Here is a 19,507-nt window from a genome sequence, read left to right on the forward strand (position 1 = left end):
TAAACTAATTAATTGACATATTATAAAAACACTGTTATTATCTTAATTATATTACTTACGTTCTAACGATTTATCGGACCTATTCCATACACGTGTCAAATCAGAAAAAATAATACAACAATTCTATAAAAAAAATCCGGTGTTTAATTCAAATAAATAAGGAAATTAATGATTTGAATGTTTCAAAATTTAAATTTAAACCGAAAAAATCAAAATTTAGGGGCAAAAAAGGATCTTTTTCGATGAAAATCTATGACAAAGCTTCTACATTTGTTAGCGCGTAGATCTCGAAAAGTTATTCGAAATTAAAAAAATCGTCTCAATCAGACAACCGAGCCAAAAGTTATGGCCTTTCAAAGTTTTCCAAGCTAAAAAACATAAACTGTTCATGCCACGTCAGCAAATCGGGTCTTAGAGGGCGCGATTTCCTTCCACGTCAGCAAGTCGCGCTGACGTGGATGCGATTTCTTGGCGCGTACCCTGACATCGAGCTGAAGTGGACGCGATTTCGCAGAAAATGAACTATTCCGGTAAATAAGTAAATAGTTGGCCCATTTCGGTAAATTAAAAAAAAAAAGGACTTTTATTAGTAAATTACCCGGCTAATTACCAAAAAAACCCCCAAAAGGGTTAAAAAAACTGTATTTTGGTATTTTTCGCTTTTTCGCGGTATAAAAATGGAACAAGAGCATGCTGGGGTCGAAAGGCCAATTTGGTAACAAAGAAAAAAAGAACATTTCGTTAAAATTAAATTAAACCAAACGAACGAACGAACACTCACCGGTGGGAAAAAAGTTTAGAAGCAGTGAAGAAGAAGAAAAGATCCCTTCAGCGGTTGTTAATGTCTATATCTTTCATATAACCTCTTCCTTTCCGTTACTCTTTCCCTTTTTATATATACCAAATTCGTTATAACCTTCGCCACCACTCCAACCACCGCCACTTCCACCACTGTCCCCGCCACTTTCTTTTCTTTTTCTTTTTTCAAAATCGTAATCTGTGCTTATTAAGCTTACGGTTGAGATCACTCTGTTTTCAGAGAGATTATTTTTCAAAAAAAAAAAAGAAGAAGGAATCTGAGGCTTTGATATTCAGTTTCTGTGTTTTTGCTTCGGATTCTTTTTATTTGTTGTTGTTTTCATAAATGGAAGTAACGGAGAATTGTTCGGTGAAAGTCGCCGTTCATATAAGGCCGTTAATCGCAGATGAACGAACTCAAGGTTGTACCGAATGTGTCACTGTCACTAAAGGAAAGCCTCAGGTACTCTGTTTTTTAGCTAATTTGGAGCATTATTTCTTTTTCTTTTCTTTCTTTTTTTCTAGTTTTCGGCTTTAGTGATTACTTTTCTTTAATTATAACAGTTTTGTTTATTTCAATGATTTTTGTTTAGGATACTGTTTTCTTCATATTTGCATGCAGAGCCTGAATAAAATTTCTTTAGATTTTTTTTTTTGGATACCGACGTAAGTGAAGATTGATCGATGAAATTTGTCAGATTACTAAAACATATCATGAAGCTGTAGTTATTTAAGTGTAAAAGGCTTTGGTAAAGTACAGGTTTATTGAGTAGTATTATATATTTATGTCTAGTTGGCTCCACTGTATTTAATAAAAAAAAATTTCAGCTGGAAAAACACGGCTAAAGTTAAAGGTGGTAATGCTTAATGGATTTATGATTTAATTATTTTTTAGTTTATTACTTATTACCTGGAATGATTTTTCTTATGTCCTTAGATTTGATGAAAGATAATTGATTTTGAGAAGCAAAGAATAATTTATTATTTTTGGCTCTGGCTGTAGGTGCAAATCGGGACGCATTCCTTTACATTTGATCATGTTTATGGACATGGTGCTTCTCCATCGAGTTCCATGTTCGAAGAATGCGTTGCTCCCCTTGTTGATGGTTTGTTCCAAGGATACAATGCTACTGTACTTGCTTATGGCCAGGTAATAATTTGTTCAATTGATATATGAGACCTACTTTAAGTTAAATAAGCTTTTTGTATGCCTTGATATTAATGTTCATGATTGATTTATGCAAATTTTGCAGACAGGATCTGGAAAAACATATACCATGGGGACAGCCATCAAAGATGGTTCTGAGACAGGATTGATTCCTCAGGTTATGAATGCACTGTTCAAGAAAATTGAAACACTGAAGCATCAAACAGAATTCCAGCTACATGTTTCCTTCATAGAGGTAAAATTATTTCTTACCAGCTTGAGAATTCAATTGGAATATTTATGGAGTCACTCTAGAATATCTTTAATGAATCGAAAATATAGTTGGGCTATTGGTTTCATTTCTACATATTGCACATCATTTTCGAGGATTAACCTAATTTGTTGATGGTTTGAATATGAAGATCCTGAAAGAAGAAGTGAGGGATTTACTGGATTCTGAACCTGTAAGCAAACCCGTAACTCCTAATGGAAATGCCGCGAAAGTTACAGTTCCAGGAAGGCCACCCATACAAATTCGTGAATCATCAAGTGGAGTTATAACACTAGCTGGATCCACTGAAGTTGCAGTCAGTACACTGCAAGAAATGGCTACTTGCCTGGAACAAGGATCAATAAATAGGGCAACCGGGAGCACAAATATGAATAACCAGTCCAGGTAAACCTCTACCTGATTTTTTCCCCCATCACTCTCAAAAGGAATCTTTTATTTTTATTGATCAAAGTTGTTATAAGAAACTTGAAGCATTTTGTTCTTTTCCCACTATTGAGCCGTTATATATTTGTGAGGATGTTACCTAATAGTGAGTTTTATGTCACTGACGAATTCAAAGAAACTATGGGTAGCACTTCTTCCAAATTTCTAAGCAATCATACTAGAATAAAACAAGATTGTCCTTGCAGGCATTAATCGAATGGGCTGTACAATTAGTTAAAATACTAAGTAACTAGTAAAGGAAGTATTGGTATCCTTACAAATTTGACATTTACAGAGTGTTCTTCTGATAATTAAATTATAATTTCCGATTCCTGAATAGTTATATGGTTCTGTGTGTGTATTTTCCTTTAGATTTCTATAACAACTTTTAGTTGCGAAAAAAATTATTATTCTTTTCCCAAAATTTTTGAGATAAAGTGGTTGAGTGACATACCCTAGTCACTCGAGTAGAATTATTCATTTTGTAACCTACCTGCAAATGTTCATAATTAATGACATGGGCTTCTATTCTGCATGATTTTAATAGTCGGTCCCATGCCATCTTCACAATCACGTTAGAACAAATGCACAAAATCCAATCAGTTTCTGCTGTTAATGACACTTCGGATGAAGATATGGGGGAAGAATATTTATGCGCAAAGCTCCATTTGGTGGACCTTGCTGGATCTGAACGAGCTAAAAGAACAGGTTCTGATGGTCTTCGGTTGAAAGAAGGTTTGTAAATATATTATAAACTTAAATACATGCTTCCTGAGTGTGATGCTGATTTTAAATGTTCATTTTTATTTTCATGAACAGGTATCCATATTAACAGAGGACTTCTTGCACTTGGAAATGTAATCAGTGCCCTTGGGGATGAGAAAAAGCGTAAAGAAGGTGTGCACGTTCCTTACCGAGACAGTAAACTGACTCGACTCTTGCAGGTAAGATTTATTTTGGGTTGATTCATGCAGCAGTAGTTTGAACGAGTGACATTTAGATAACCAAAAAGTGGCCAGATTTCAAAGTTAATTTTATGGTATTATCTACTGTCTCAATTATCTCTTCCTTTTACGAGGACGTCCCAAGCTAAGAACAGTTTCCAACACAATTTAGCGTGATCATTCTGCCATATAGAATTTAGTATGTCAGATGCTTTTTTTAACTCATATGACATTGTTCTCGGTGGACAGTGTACATCATATTATAACATTTCTTTTGCAAAGCTTTAGAGCTATGCTATCCAATCATCTTATTTTCTTTTTGCAACTATATTTATTAAATTGTGGCTGAATATTTATTCCTGTGATTTTTTTTTGAGGAAATTTATTCCTGTGAGTTGATACAGAAGTATCTTGGCTTTTGGTCCATGATATTAAATTAGGAATGTTAAATGAACTATAAAAGTTATATTTAACTTCTTTCTCATTTTTATTTCATTTTCAGGATTCACTTGGTGGAAACAGCAAAACGGTTATGATAGGTAAATCCCTAAACCTAAAGCATACTATATAACCTTGTTTTTAGAAGATATTCTGTATGGATTTACACATATGAAGTCCTGTACACATCTTGATCATGCTATTTCTTACTTAAGATTGCCTTGTCTGCTTGCTTGTTAGGCCAATTATCATTGTTTACTATTTGTCAACCTTACCACCGGTATTAAAATCTAAAATGCAATGATCATATTCATATATTTTATGGGTTATGAATCTTTTCCCTTCCATTGTGTTGATTATATATTCTTGAAAAACCTGTATGTTTCTATTCTGCTTCAGGGTTCCTTTTATCATGTTTTTTCATTCTTGATCTCTGTATTCTGTATCTTGCTTTTGGTAACATGTTAGTGATTATTCCTCAAAATCTTGATTTTGGTTGCTTATATTCTTTTGTTCTCCGACTATGTATCATTGTAAATTTTTTATTTCTTTTCCAGCTTGTGTAAGTCCTGCAGACATCAATGCAGAGGAAAGTCTTAATACTCTGAAATATGCTAATCGTGCTCGCAATATCCAGAATAAGCCTGTTGTAAGTTTTCTAGGCTGTTTCTTCTAACTACTTTTGTTGTAATTCTATCCTATATGTGCTACTTCAGAAAATTGTTCAGGTTTTGAGTTCTTATATTCTGATATGAAAAGTATTATTGCTCCTTCTCCCTTTACCTTTTCATTAAGGTTTTGGATCGTATCATTTTTGTTAGATCATAGACGATCAGCTTAGGTAACCTGACAGATTTGCATTTTTATTGTACAGGTGAATAGAGATTTAGTATCCAATGAGATGCAAAAAATGCGCCAGCAGCTACAGTACTTACAAGCAGAACTTTGTGCTCGAGGAGGGCCTACTTCAGACATACAGGTATTACCGTTATCTACGAAAGTACTGGATTCTTAATCAATTTTTTCCCTGTGGAGATTTTACAATGACTGCATAAAATATCTCTTAAACAGACTCTCAAAGAAAGGATTACTTGGCTGGAAGCTACTAATGAGGATCTTCGTCGAGAACTTCATGAATACCGCAGCTTACGTGCTGTTGCAGAGTGTTGTGAAACCGGTGCTCAAGTATGTTGATGAATATGTAGTTGCTTTCTATCCCCCTTTTGTTTTTCTCTTTCTTTGCAAATTGGTTAGAGTATGCTTTTAACTGGATCTTATTCCTTGATAATAATTGAATATGTTAATTCGTATTTGTTTCATAACATTCTTACATCAGAATTCTAGCTTGGTTGTTATATAACCATACTTTCATTCTACATCTCAGGAAAGCCGTTCATGTTTTGTAAAAATTGATGGACATAAGAGGGCCATTCAAAGTATGGACTTACCTGATTATCAAATGGATGAAGTTCTTTCAGGTACGCACTATTTCACTTATTTGGTTGAATTGCATAATGTTGGAACTAAAAGGAGTTGTCCTTTCACATGAACTTTTCATTTTCAATCTCACCTTGTGTTGTGCTGATGCAATAGACTATATTACTCTATAACATGAAAAATTCCTCTGGATCCTATGCTTCTTCAAAAGATACAGGTGCAATGTTACTAATGGGTAATTGCTGATTTCTGCAGATGACAATCCTGGAGAAATTGATGAAGTAGATAAAGAATTGGAGCATGCACTTCGAAGAAATAACATGGATAGAGAATTGAATGAGTTGAACAAGCGCTTGGAGCAGAAAGAGGTTTCCTTTATGCTTCTTGTTTTTTCTTGCAGACATATAAATTACCAATGAATGGACTGTAGTCTTGAAAGAGCATGTTTATTATTCCAATTGAGATTCATGTTTGACAAGGAAATAAATGTTGATATCTCCTAGGTAGATTTCTTTTTTCATGCTCTAGGCCTCGTGCTAGAGTTCAAAAGAGATCTTCATATTCTGTCTTTTGAATAATTTTTTAAGAAGCATTTGTCCTGCTCAAAAAGCTTTGGAAAGGCACTAGCATGAATTTCTAAAAAACATTTTCCTATCTTCTAAATAGACTTATATGTTTCTGGTAGATTACTGGCAGGAACTACATTGATCTTCTCGTGAACTAATTCAGTGCATTACTTCCTGTGCAGTCTGAGATGAAACTTGTTGGAGGAACTGATACTGAAGCTCTAAAGCAGCACTTTCAGAAGAAAATCACGGAACTTGAGGAGGAAAAAAGAATTGTGCAGGTAATACGACCTTCAGTTTCTGTAGTTTTATATGCCTTCTGCTCCAATGCTTAATTTTATATGACACAATCCCAGCAAGAAAGAGATCGTTTGTTAGCTGCAGTCGAGAACCGTGCTGCTAATTCTGACTCACAAATTCAAAAGGCGCAAGAGATCAATGTGCAGAAACTAAAAGCGCTTGAGGCACAGGTGACATTATGATATCCAATCAGTGTACTTCTATGAGAAAATATTGTTTTTAACTTCTAACATTTTATTCTATTACTTTTTTGTTTTTTTTCCTCTTTCCAACTTCAGATTTCTGATCTCAAGAAGAAACAGGAAAACCAGGTTGAGCTCTTAAAGCAGAAACAGAGAAGTGATGAAGCAGCAAAACGGTTGCAAGCAGAAATACAGTACATTAAGGCTCAAAAAGTTCGTTTTTACATGAGTGATATTTCTATGTGTACATCCATGCATTGTAGAATCAAACATCTTATTATTTTTTGAAACATGCCTCCTCTTTTTTGCAGGTTCAGTTACAGCACAAGATAAAACAAGAGGCAGAACAATTTCGACAATGGAAGGCCTATCGTGAAAAAGAGTTGTTGCAGGTGATTCACTTTTCATGAACAAAATATTCTAGTTCCAGCTTCTCCTTTCTTTTCATGTATCTTAAATGCAGAAGGGTTCATACCTCAAAAACAGATGTCTTTCATTATGAAATATGGTGAATCAAAAACTTGAGTTAGCAAGCAACTGAGCATGCATTAATTTGACTATTGTTATCTAGATTTTATTGAAGTTTATGGTGAACAGGGTACAGTTGTATCACTTGTGCTTCCTTCCAATTCCAATAAAATGTTGCACAACTGTAACAGAGTTAACATCCTCCACTTCAAATCATTATGTTTCTCAATGAAGTACTTTATTATCAGGACCTTCAGTAGGGACATCTTATTAGAATCTTTCTTGTTCACAAATGTTTCCTGCTTATCTAATCTTGCATTGTAATAGACACTAAGAACTATTTTTGTTGGTAAACTTTTCCTTCCAATTCTCTCAAAACTTTGGAAGGTAACTTCTGCCAGTCATGCTTGCGTTTTGTATCCTATGTTTTATTTTGACATTTTACTTTTCTTGAACAGCTTAAAAAAGAGGGAAGGAGGAATGAGTATGAAAGGCATAAGCTCGAAGCCCTGAATCAACGCCAAAAACAGGTAAAGGATCATGACAGACATGATTAATGTTTGATGTTTTATTATTTCCTCGGTGTTTAAAAATGTTGGAATTCTGAGGTGTGATCAGTCAAGTTCCCAAGGGATTTCCCCCCTATATGTGAAACATTGTGACATTCTTTTTAGGCTACTTACACACCACTTAGTTGTCAAGGTTTTATCTGTTCAGTGACCAACCATCAAACTTCCTATTCCAGGTTCTTCAAAGGAAAACAGAAGAGGCGGCAATGGCTACCAAAAGGCTGAAAGAGTTGTTGGAGGCACGGAAATATTCTATACGTGACAACTCAGGTAAATTTACTTTGTGAAATTAATCTATTGATAATTCTTTATCTGATATACTAATTGTTTGTTACCCCTTTCAGTTAATCACAATGGACATACACCAAATGGACAGGTAAATGATGTATGATTAAGCATTTTGTAAGCAAATTTGTTAATCTGGGTCAATAATACCTGATGAAATCTAGTAGCATGTTTATAATCCTGATTCAAAGTGACAGGAGTTCAAACCGTCATTTAAAAAGATATTTTGGTTTTAAAGAGTGAATAAATTAAAATTATGCTTAGTGGTTAGTTTGTATTTTATTTTGCATCTGATCACAAAAGGAACGGACTTTTTTAAGTTATTCTTGAGCTAGGGTTGATTTTGAGTTACTTTAGTTTCATAGCTAATATTGGCTGCTTTTCATTTCGATTTTTGTATCCTTAGAGCAATGAAAAATCTATGCAAAAGTGGCTTGATCATGAGCTAGAAGTAATGGTGAATGTACGTGAAGTTCGTTTTGCGTATGAGAAACAGATCCAAGTGTAAGTTTCTATCGGTTTGCTTCTCTTACGTTCACTTATCCATTATAACCTTTCTGACTGTCTGATGTTTAAATCATTATTTAGGCAAACTGCTCTGACAGAGGAGTTAACCTTATTGAAACAAGTGGATCAGTTGTCTTCAAATGGTGAAATTCCTCACAGAGTAAACAAAGGACATTCTAGGTAACTTATTCTGTATATTCTCTCAAAATATTTTCTGCAAGTATAGTGTAATCAGTAACTATGATGAGCTAATTATGGTTTCCAAAAAGTAGATTGTTATCTATGTCACCAAATGCGAGAAAGGAAAGAATAGCCTCCCTTGAGAACATGCTCAGCATGTCTTCAAATGCACTCACGGCAATGGCTTCACAACTCTCGGAGGCAGAAGAAAGGGAACGTGGGTCGGTTCGTGGGCGGTGGAATCAAGTACGCTCAATAAATGATGCAAAGAACTTGCTTCAATACTTGTTTAACACTACTGGAGAATCAAGGTGCACTTAGTGAAGTCCCAAATCTTTTCCGTTTCATTTTTCTGGTTGAGGTCGCTGCGAGAAACATAAAATTGTGTTTTCTATTTTAAAGGTCATGAAGATTATGTCAAGTTTGAATGTTAATTTCCGTGGTAAACTGTATGAACAGGTGCCACTTGCGGGAGAAAGATTTGGAAATTAAGGACCTCAAACAGCAATTAAAGGATCTCACAGCTCTATTATGGCAAAGTGAGGCACAGAAAAAAGAGCTTGTGAAGGAGCAAATGATGAGGGAGCAAGCTGTTGCTATTGCCTTAGCTACATCAGCTTCGGTGAGATTATCATCTCTGCTGTCACCCGTTTTTTTTATGTTTAATGCATTTTTATATTCTATTCCCATTTTTTAATAAATGGATTTCCACAGGGGAACTCTCGCAGTTCGTCTAAGCACTTTGCCGATGATTTGAGTGGTCCTCTTTCACCAGTGTCACTGCCAGCCCCTAAGCAACTAAAATTTACCCCTGGGTTTGTTAATGTATCTGTTAGAGACTCAGCAGCATTTCTAGATCAAACACGAAAGGTAAATTATCTCTGCTCGATTCAGTCTCGAGATTATTGTCTTTCTGCTCGATCATGAAATTAAAAATATTATCCATACAGATGGTACCAGTTGGACATTTATCAATGATGAAATTGACAACCAAGGGACAAACCGGAAAACTCTGGAGGTGGAAGAGAAGTCATCACCAATGGCTTCTTCAATTTAGATGGAAATGGCAGAAACCATGGAAACTATCAGAATGGATCAAACACAGCGACGAAACCATCATGAGATCAAAGCCTCGTGCACTTGCTCTAACTGACCGGATATGATAAAAGCTTACATTCACCACCTTCTTCGTCATGTATATATACATCTTGACTGTCATAATGGATCTCCACGGCTTACCAAGAAAATAAACCCAGGTAATCCCCTTTTGTTGTTTAATTCTCTGTTCACACAATAATAAACATCGAAAATTTTTGTTGCTTTTCCGACCACCGAGTGTAAACACCCAACAAAACCATGCAATTGAAAATTTTCGGATTTCGTATATAATTCTTTGATCTTCCATCAATGCAGGCATGTTGTAAATAGGGAAGAGGTTGGTCTTCCTGGATGTGTCTAAACAATGAAGCTTATGCAACCGTAGTGTGATGGTAAAGGACTTTTGTGATTTCATTCATATATTTTTCCATTGTTTGTAGTTTTCTCTGCTTTATTTGTTTATTCTTTATCATGAAAAATGGAATGTCTTTTTTGTACGATTGATCGAATTTTTATTTTTTCTGTGTATAATAGTTACAGCATTTTTATTATGTGCCAAGTGTTAAAAAGGTTTATAGAAGTTTAACACTTTGACATGTACGTTTATTTGTGTCTAATTAGCTTTCTTTTTTCAGTGTTTAGTTGTTTTTCAAATGTCGTGTAATTGTGTTGTATCTGAGTGTTATTAGATCAAAGAACCAGATTGTTGCTGATTTCAGTAATTCTGGATTACAAAGCACCTTATTAATGACATCTTTTTTTAGCATATAAATCTTATTACCATTTAATTTATTTATTTGCAACTAAATTGCTCGCTTACTATAATAAAAGAAATTAGTCCAATCAAGTATTTTTAATTAAGTTTTTCAAAATTGGATTAAAAATTGAATTAGTCAAGCCATCAGGATCGATTCTCAATTCAATCGTTCTAACAGCTTTCTCTAAATTGCTATTTTGATGGTAACTTGTTTGATTGGTTTGTTCAATCTAATTTAAACATCATTACTTTTAACCGCAAAAAGAAAATCAAAATAGATTATAACACATTAATTATGCAAGTAAAAATAATGTAATAAATTTATAAAAATTAACAAAAACTAGATTATGACATGTTTGTGATGCAAGTAAAAAATTAATGAAACAAATTTATAAAAAAAAAGACATGACAACTTATGTAAATTTGATTGGTATAATAACAATTTAATTTTTTTGAAGGCAATGGCGTAAAAGGGCATTTCCTTTTATATAATCAAGGGATAATTTAAAATTAAATTCAAACTCTTATTCTTCACAAATTAATGCGAATTTAAGTTCACATTTTTTTTGAATTTATAAAAGGCAAAAACATATAAATATTCTTAAAATAACATCTCTTATTTTGTAAAAGAAAAAATTAGTAATTAATAATTAAATTGATATGAAATTAACTCAATTAACCCTAGTATAGATATGAAAATTGCTAATAAAGCCTTTCGTAGACATGGTATAATCTTACCTCACGTATAATAATAGATAACATTGGATCGTCATATACAAAAACCTTGAATACCAACCACACAATAAAATCCAATTTGCTTCCCTTCTTTGAAACATGCATAATTTTTTATGCATTTGCTATGAATGTCCATAAGATGCCCTATCCTCCATCATTGCACTCTCTTTTATCTCTTGTATCATCTTCAACGCTTGCCACATCGCTGGCCTCTGCTCTGGCGACGTTAAGCTACAAACACTAGCAACTTCAGTCAACATCCCAAGCCGACGATATTCCCCTACATCATCTTCTCGTATCGTTCTAACCCATTCCAACAAGTCATGGGGCACGAGCACTGGATGTTGCGAGGGATGTTTACCTGTCAATAGCTCGAGTAAGAAGACGCCGAAAGCGTAAACGTCGGATTTGGGAGTGAGCTTGCGGTTGGATTTTCGAATCTCGGGAGCTTTATAGGCTAAAGAATCGGGATCTTCGGTTGAAGAAGAGTCTGCGAGGACAGCGAGGCAATAGTCGGTAAGGCAGGCTTCAAAATCGGTCCCGAGGAGCACGTTGGTGGATTTCAAGTTGCCGTGGACGAGCCTTGATGCTTGGTGGATGTAAGCAAGGCCTTGTGCTACATCTTCAGCTATCTTTAAACATGATGTCCAATGAAGTGGCTTTGCCCTTGTGGATCTTGAACCTGTTCATATTATAATCCCACATCAGTTATAAGCAATGAAAGTATATTAATAGCATCCAATGATCCCAAATTCAACTTTTCTTTTCAGAACTAAAGTATCCTTCATGTCCGTCCATGGAGATTAATTCTTTCAAGTGTACGTAACTACTCCTCCTAACAATATTATCTCTTAACGTTTGAACTCAAATTCTCTTGCTGAAAATACAATATGCATTTCCATTGTATCCAACACTTGTTAATCTCAACTTCAACTTTCGAACTTTCTAATAATTCAAAATAGTAAGTAAGCAAATTTGGGTCATTCAGGGCATAGGGTTTAGAATGGATTCAGGTCTAACTCAAAGTTGAATTGTCGACTTTCTATGATCAAATTAAAAAACGAGTTAGACTTAATTGTCTAAACTAAATTTGATCATAAAAAAATTGAAAACTCAAAACTAGAGTTACCCCGAACCTAACCTAACTAGAATTCAAAACCATTCAAACCCAAAATGACTTCAATAAACGACCTGAATTGACCCAAAAATCTGAAATCATATAACTCTAAAACCTGAATCACTCAACCCAAACTTGAAATTGGATCAAACAAAAATAACTTAAAAGTTTTAGTATTTAAATTGATGCTATCCAAATTAATCCAACAAGATTTGCCCAATTGAGATGTCTAGTTTGAGGACAATAATGTTCTAAAAGCTGCCAACTTTTTTTCTCAATATTTCCACTACTGTTTCCTCAATTCATACAGAATCCAATGTGTATAAGTCCATAGCATTACCCCACCATTAATCAAAACATCAACGTGTAAACAAAGGCCCCATTTTGATTATCTTTCAAATATTAACCCCCCAATAGAAAACCCTGCACCATCAACATTAACTCAATGGGAAACTCGGCCATAACTCACTGAGTAAACCCCAAGTCCTAAAACTTACAAACAAAAAAGAAAAAGAGTGAAATAAAATCTTACCATGAACAAGATTGAAAACACTTCCATTGGGTTGATAATCATAGATCACAAGTCTTTCACCTTTGGCTTGAAAATAAGCTCTAAGGGGCACTAAATTGGGATGTACCAACCCACCAACAGCCTCCATATGTTGTTCAAAAGCTTCACCGCCGGTCACCGCTGTTCTGCCAGCGTCCAATCTCTTCACCGTCAAAATCAATTGCCGATCAACCACTGCCTTATACGTAGTTGCCATTGTACCTCTCCCTAATAACTCGGCTGAAGCTCTCATTAACTGTTCTAAACTATAACCTTCAACTTCACCACCGACGAACACTAAATTCCCACTCTTTTTCAGCCTTTGAATTTCCGGCATCATTGTCTTCCTCTCCGGTGGTTCTCCGATATGGGTTCTCGAGTTTCCGGCATTTGAGTTTGTTACTTCCGGTGAAGCTATCGTTGTCGGCTTTGTCCCTTTCGAGTCCACTCTTTGTTTTTTAACCACAGCTAAAGCTAACAATACTGAAAATAAGATTAAAGCAATGCCGATGGTAAACCCAAGGACCACCCCAGTTCTCCGGTGACTCTTCTTCGGCGAAGAAGGCGGTGAAAGAACCATAACCCCACCGCCGCCGCCGCTTTGGGCCTCCGCACTTTGACCTAACGGACCGGATGCTGAAGGAGAACCGAAAAAAGGAGCACGAGAAGCACAAGCTTTATTGATAATCTCCCCACATAAATCAGGGTTCAATGAAAACGCCGTCGTATTGAACTTCGATAAAGTAGGCGTCACTGGTATTTTACCGGTCAGATTGTTGCCGGAAACATTGAAAATGAGTAGAAAAGATTGGTTCAACGCCGGGACTGGTCCGTCAAATCGGTTCCATTCAAGCCGAAGGACATTCAACCGTTCCAAAGCAGTTAAATTAGCCGGAATCGGACCGGCTAACTCATTATAAGAAAGATCAAGAGAAGTTATCCTATGAAGTGACAAGATCGACGGTGGGAAAGTACCGGAAAAATTATTACGACCTAAAAACAAGGATTTAAGGTTGTAAAGAGAGGACAAGTCAGGGATAGGACCTGAAAGTGAGTTGTTTCGTAAGCTAAGGACCCGAAGCTGGTCAAGCTTTGAGAGTGAGTTGGCGGGAAAAACACCACGTAGGGCGGCGTTTTGGAGGATGTAACGGACAACACGGCCTTGGGCACATTTAACGCCACGCCATTGACAATAATCGAAGCGCTCATTGAGAGCGTAAAGCAACTTGTTGTCGAGGTCAGCTTTGGACTTGAAAGAGAGGATCGAAACGGCGTCGGTGGAGAAGAGTAAACTGGTTTGTGGAGGGTAAGTTATAACAGGCCTAGAAAAACAGGGTATTGGAAGCCAGATGAAGAAGAAGAAGAGATGAAGTACAGGTTTGAACTTTGTTTTTGGCATTTTTTTTGGTAAAAAAATTTGAACTTTTTTTTTTTTCTTTTTTGAAAGTTTGAAGCTTTTGATTATTATTTTTATAGTCTGCATTTTGTTTTAATTGATTGTAAGAAATGGAGAAGAAAGAGTCACGTGACTCAGACAAAACATCATTCTTTAGCTACCCCACTCAACAGCGCGTGACAGCTTCACTTCATTTTTTTTTACTCTCACTACTAAATTGGAGACTATACCCGAGAGGTCCCTCTATTATAGTAACCTGATCAAACTAGTCCTTTTACTATTAAATGGATCAATCTAGTCCTCGTGCTATTAAAAAGAATCTAATCATGCCAAGTTGGAATAGTTTTAACATTTAATTTTTTAAAAATAGCGTTTAATATTTAACAACATTGATATTTTTTAAAATTTTTTTATGGTTCTGGAAATGAAATCTTTTGTTTGGAACTGAATTGCAATTCAAAAATAATTTTGCAAAACATTTTTATACCATAAATGTTAACTTTGTTAAGATTTGGACTTATTTGATTCTTTTTAACAGTATAATGACTAAATTAATCAATTTAATAATAAAGGGACTAATTTGATCTAATTTTTATAATATAGGGACCTCCTAGGTATTTTAACCGTATTAATTTACTTTTTGGATATATACTTTATTAGTGAAATGACCCTAAATTATATTTTGATTATCAAATAGGCACTTGAAGTTGTTTTGTTAAAACTAGTCCCTAAAGTTGTTTTGTTATATGAACGGATCTGGACAAAATTTGAGTCTCATTTTTCAGGATAAAAATGAGCTTGAGCAAACATAAATGTACTAATATTGTAAATAAATCAAATCAAAACCCGATTTAACTCGGCTCATAAATATCTCTTCTTGTAGGCAATTTCATGTCAATTTGCTTTGAATTAGTAATAAATTCTTTCTTTTAAGAAAATAAATTCTCTTATTTTATATCCAAAAGTCAAATTGAATGAATAAAAAAACAGTTAGACTGCCTAATATGTACTTAATTTTATGTTTCATCCACAAAATAAATAGTCCCATAAATAAAAGAAGAAAATACTATTACTATAAGATACCAAATAGGGTAAAAGTATCTGAAGATCCTTATATTAGAGTCGATTGCATTTTACCTCTTTCACTCAAAAATAAGTAAATTAAATCAAAGAGCAAATTGATTATTTCATTAAAAATTCATCTATTTATAATATTAAAAACTAATACGATTGACGGAATAATCAAACAATTACACATGGCGTGCCACATGTATCTTATATTGTAGTATAAAGACCAGCTTTTAATAGAAAAACTGGATGAAATTTTTAACAGAATGACCAAATTATTATTTGATCTAACGTACAAGGATTGATTTGCTCATTTTTTAGTAGAGGGGCAAAATGCAATCTAACTTTTGTTACAGGACCTCTGTCGTTATTTTACCTACCAAATAGCCACCAAAATTAGTTAAGGAAATAATAGCATCAGTCACGCGCCAACGAGAGTGCGTATTCATAATCTGATTGCATGAAATGTAATAAAATAAATTAAAGGAAGCAAAGACAAAGATTTGAGTCTTTTAACTGAGTCACAAAATGAAGTCAAACGTTAGTCAAGCAAACGGTTGATTAGCTTCATATATTTAAATATTAAATTAATAATTGAATTAATATTAGAAAATCAAAATCTGGTTAATATATTAATTAAAATTAAGTAGGAGATATTAATATTTAATAAATGTAAATTTCAAATTATAAATTTCTATTTTATACTTATTTTTTTAAAAATATTTCACAGTATTTAAAAAAGTTAAATATTAAATGCAATGCCTTTAAAGATAATATGTTGTTAAAAGAAATAAAACAAGATAAAATTAATTAAAAATATTATTTATCTACTTATATTTTTAATTTTTATAGAAAATATTATATGGGTGATTTTTATTATGAATTACCAAACTGATTAAAAATTAAATTATTAAAAACATTAACTTTTAGTTGATTTATAAATAGGTTATCAAATAAGACTTTTGTCTTATAATATAAATTATCGAAGCCCTCGTTTATTAAACAAATTGATCTAAGTATAAACAATCTCATTATAAGTTTTGATTATGTTTGGTCTTTTTTCTTACGCAATGTTTAAAATTACTTATAATTTCTTCTCAACCAATAAATAGGAGAATAATACGTTTCAGCACACTCAAACTTACTTCTTCCTAGATTAACAATAATACTCATACCAGACGAATTAAGACAGATTCGACAGATGTTAATTTGTAATCGGGGAAAAATTATTAATATTTTAATATATTTTCGTTTCCAAACTTAAGATTTGTTTGGTAGTGTGGCATGATTTCTATGAGCTGTTTCGCAATATGGAATTATTGTTGAAAGATAAAAAGGTTCATTGCTTCATTTTAAAGACTTCAAATTTCTTCATTTGGTGTGTATGCCTACATACATATATACATATCATGCTTTATATATATATATAATTTTTTTAATTTTAATCTTATTAATATAATATTCTATATTATTTTGGATGGTTTTGGATGGAAGATAAATATGTTAATATGAATATTTTTTAAGGAATAATTTATTTTAAATTTTAATAAAATAAAATCAGTTAATATTAATAAAGATTGTAGGTTTGATTGATGTTATAAAGATATTAGATTTGATTTAAATTTTTATATACATGATAAGTACGATTGTATTGATGAATGTTGGGAAAGATGCTACTGCTCGTTCCATGTCCTGTTGTAACGAAATTGTTTCTCTACTTAGGCTATCGAATTGAGCTTTTAAATAGGTTTTGTTTGTGTTGAGTTCGGTCCAAACTTGAGTGTGGCATATTTCACAAAACACGAAGCATAGTTCGATTAGGATTTTAAAAAGTCCCAATTAAATTGCTTAAGGTGATTGGATAAACATGAAAGTCTTATTATCTCTTGGTAATTAAAATATTATTTTTAGATATAAATATCATATTTATTTAATGGGGTTTTTCTAGAACTCTTCATATTGAGAAGTTTAAAGTGAAGACCATGTTTATTTGCAGAGGTTTCTTGATTGTATTGTGAGGTATTTAGGTGAGCGATTTGTAACAACTGGGGTCAGCATTAGGGCTGCAACTATTTCTTTGTGTAAGGGTAGATTGAATTTAAGCCAATTATGTTAATTCTTTTCTGGTCTTATTTTTTACGCTACCTGTTTTCATTTCAATTGTCGTTGCAACGAATGTTAATTTAGATTTATCATATCTGCAAACTAATTATTTTTCTTGATTAAATTATTAAAATATTAATTATATAAAAAAAATATGAAAATGTGTATAATAAGTTATGCAGATGAAGTTATTCCATATTTGTACCTGAAAGAAGCCCTTGAAAAAGCATGCAAATTACACATTATAAATTGCTTTGTATTCTATTAAGTCCTTTTAAGTATAATATAAGTTATTAAATATGTTCAATTTTAAAATAAATGCAATATGTATATTAAAGGTATATTAGTGATTAAATATATGTTTATATTTTTATATTATATCTAAAATTCAACTGGCTATAGGAGAACCCACTTCCTAAAAGGGTGAAGACTTGCATCCTAGATCTAAAATTTTCTTGATGGTAGCATGGTGCCCACTAATTAGAATTTTTTTTAATTGTGAAGTAAAATAATATTAATAATTTGATTGTTTATAATACTATTATTATATAACTTATAAAACCCAAATCTTTTCTTCTAGGGTGAGTTTAGATGGGCGGTGCATTTAGCTGTAGTTAGTATACAAATAGCGATGGCGGTAAAATTAGATATTGTAGCGTGAAATAAAAAATAAACTAAATGCATCACACCACACCCAATCGTTCATCCAAATCTACCCTAAATCTTTGTTAATTACAATAATAAATTATTTGGAAACATAAAAAATTATTTTATGTTTATTTAACCTCCATCTTGTCTCCACTTTCCACTACTAAGTTGGGTGGTGAATCACTACTTACAATGCCTTTTAAAAAATGTATATATTTGTATAATTATAAAGTATATCAATTATATGATTTTAATTAAATTATATTATCATTCAAATAACATCAATTTTAATTAAAAACTATAAAATATATTTACTTTTGAAATTATATCATATTTTTTAATTTTTATAGAAGAAGGGTTAAAAAGTAATTAGAGTGTTTTAATATTTTGATCGATATATTATTTCTTTCAATTTCTAATTTAAACTAATGTTGAGGATAAATTCGATTTAAACCGCGAATAAGTAAAATAATGAAGAAATTGAAAAGATCGAATATAAATATTTTACGTGAAAAAATCTCTCCAAAGAGAGTAAAAAACCACGGGTAAAGATAATTTCATTAAAATAACAAAAACAAAAAGCACAAAATATGAAGATAAAACTAAACCCCGAAACCAAAATAAGAACCCTCAAAACGTAAACACAAAATTCTCTGAAAGCTTGTAAAAGCTAATACCTAAATGTATAATAGAGGTGAAAAACTAAAAATAGAGTTTAACTAAGAGAAGAAAAATTGAAAAATACGAGGCATATAACGTATTAGATATTATTATTCAACCTATATATATTATTATTTATTTATTTTAATTTTCACAGTGTATATTTTAAAATGTAATTTACAACCTAAAAATTTATTAATATCAATTGCATGATTTTTAATCAAATTATATAATCATATTTCAAATTACACTAATTTCAATAACAAATATAAAATGTTTTTGCTTTTTAAATACATATATAAATATTTTAATAAAAAAACTATATTCTCATAATTATATTTCCACTAACATGGGTAGCCCTTCTAATTCATGATTCATGGGATATTCCCCTCTCTACCTTTTTTTGAAAATCCCATGCCATCTTTCTAAGCTAAAATGCACTTGAGACATGTGCTCTTCTTTTTCTTTTTTCTTTTTCTTTTTTTAAAGAAAAAAACTTTTGCATTTCTTTTAATAATATTTCAACATTTGCCTCAATTTCGATGAGGAAATATTTTGATGCCCTAGTTGACCAATCCACAAATGTCATATCAATATTGTTTTATTATGGGTTCGGTTTTATTAATTATTTCGAGCGATTATCAATTTTTGAATTTTTATATTGATTCAATTAAAAAATATTTTTAATTTATAATGTATAAAATAAGTATATATTATTCAAACTCAATAATTAATGTGGATTAGCTGACTGAATTGATCGACCTAAAATCAATTCGGCTATGCCAGTATTTAAACTCTAATTCAATCAAAAAAGTCAATTCAAAAAAAAAAAAATCAAC

The 19,507-nt window shown here is 32.6% G+C and overlaps 2 protein-coding genes across 2 annotated transcripts; one reads left to right on the forward strand and one right to left on the reverse strand.

Annotated features, from left to right (window-relative positions):
* The first annotated feature begins 716 nt into the window (after positions 1-716).
* On the forward strand, positions 717-10,234 carry LOC105787635 (kinesin-like protein KIN-4A). The gene is made up of 26 exons (XM_012614118.2): positions 717-1,261; positions 1,802-1,948; positions 2,052-2,201; positions 2,368-2,621; positions 3,208-3,395; positions 3,480-3,604; positions 4,107-4,143; positions 4,600-4,691; positions 4,917-5,021; positions 5,114-5,227; positions 5,427-5,520; positions 5,735-5,847; positions 6,228-6,326; positions 6,402-6,515; positions 6,624-6,740; positions 6,839-6,919; positions 7,454-7,525; positions 7,741-7,834; positions 7,909-7,940; positions 8,256-8,353; positions 8,438-8,536; positions 8,629-8,847; positions 8,996-9,158; positions 9,251-9,406; positions 9,487-9,792; positions 9,950-10,234. The coding sequence occupies exons 1-25, from the start codon at positions 1,145-1,147 to the stop codon at positions 9,697-9,699; spliced, it is 3,093 nt and encodes a 1,030-aa protein (XP_012469572.1). The 5' UTR covers positions 717-1,144; the 3' UTR covers positions 9,700-9,792; positions 9,950-10,234.
* Positions 10,235-11,090: 856 nt separating this feature from the next.
* On the reverse strand, positions 11,091-14,266 carry LOC105787636 (probable inactive receptor kinase At5g67200). Its single transcript, XM_012614119.2, has 2 exons — positions 12,776-14,266; positions 11,091-11,808 (listed from the first exon to the last, which is right to left on the reverse strand). The coding sequence occupies exons 1-2, from the start codon at positions 14,190-14,192 to the stop codon at positions 11,249-11,251; spliced, it is 1,977 nt and encodes a 658-aa protein (XP_012469573.1). The 5' UTR covers positions 14,193-14,266; the 3' UTR covers positions 11,091-11,248.
* Positions 14,267-19,507: the final 5,241 nt, after the last annotated feature.

Source organism: Gossypium raimondii, chromosome 2 (assembly GCF_025698545.1).
Source record: "Gossypium raimondii isolate GPD5lz chromosome 2, ASM2569854v1, whole genome shotgun sequence".
Classification (NCBI taxonomy): domain Eukaryota; kingdom Viridiplantae; phylum Streptophyta; class Magnoliopsida; order Malvales; family Malvaceae; genus Gossypium; species Gossypium raimondii.

Excerpts from the sequence above, each read along its gene's own strand:
- LOC105787635 (XM_012614118.2), top strand. The coding sequence starts at position 1,145 with ATGGAAGTAACGGAGAATTGTTCGGTGAAAGTCGCCGTTCATATAAGG. Across the intron at positions 3,396-3,479 it reads TGGTCTTCGGTTGAAAGAAG|GTATCCATATTAACAGAGGA; the intron begins GTTTGTAAATAT and ends TTTCATGAACAG. Across the intron at positions 6,741-6,838 it reads AGTACATTAAGGCTCAAAAA|GTTCAGTTACAGCACAAGAT; the intron begins GTTCGTTTTTAC and ends TCTTTTTTGCAG.
- LOC105787636 (XM_012614119.2), bottom strand. The coding sequence starts at position 14,192 with ATGCCAAAAACAAAGTTCAAACCTGTACTTCATCTCTTCTTCTTCTTC. Across the intron at positions 11,809-12,775 it reads TGTTTTCAATCTTGTTCATG|GTTCAAGATCCACAAGGGCA; the intron begins GTAAGATTTTAT and ends TAATATGAACAG.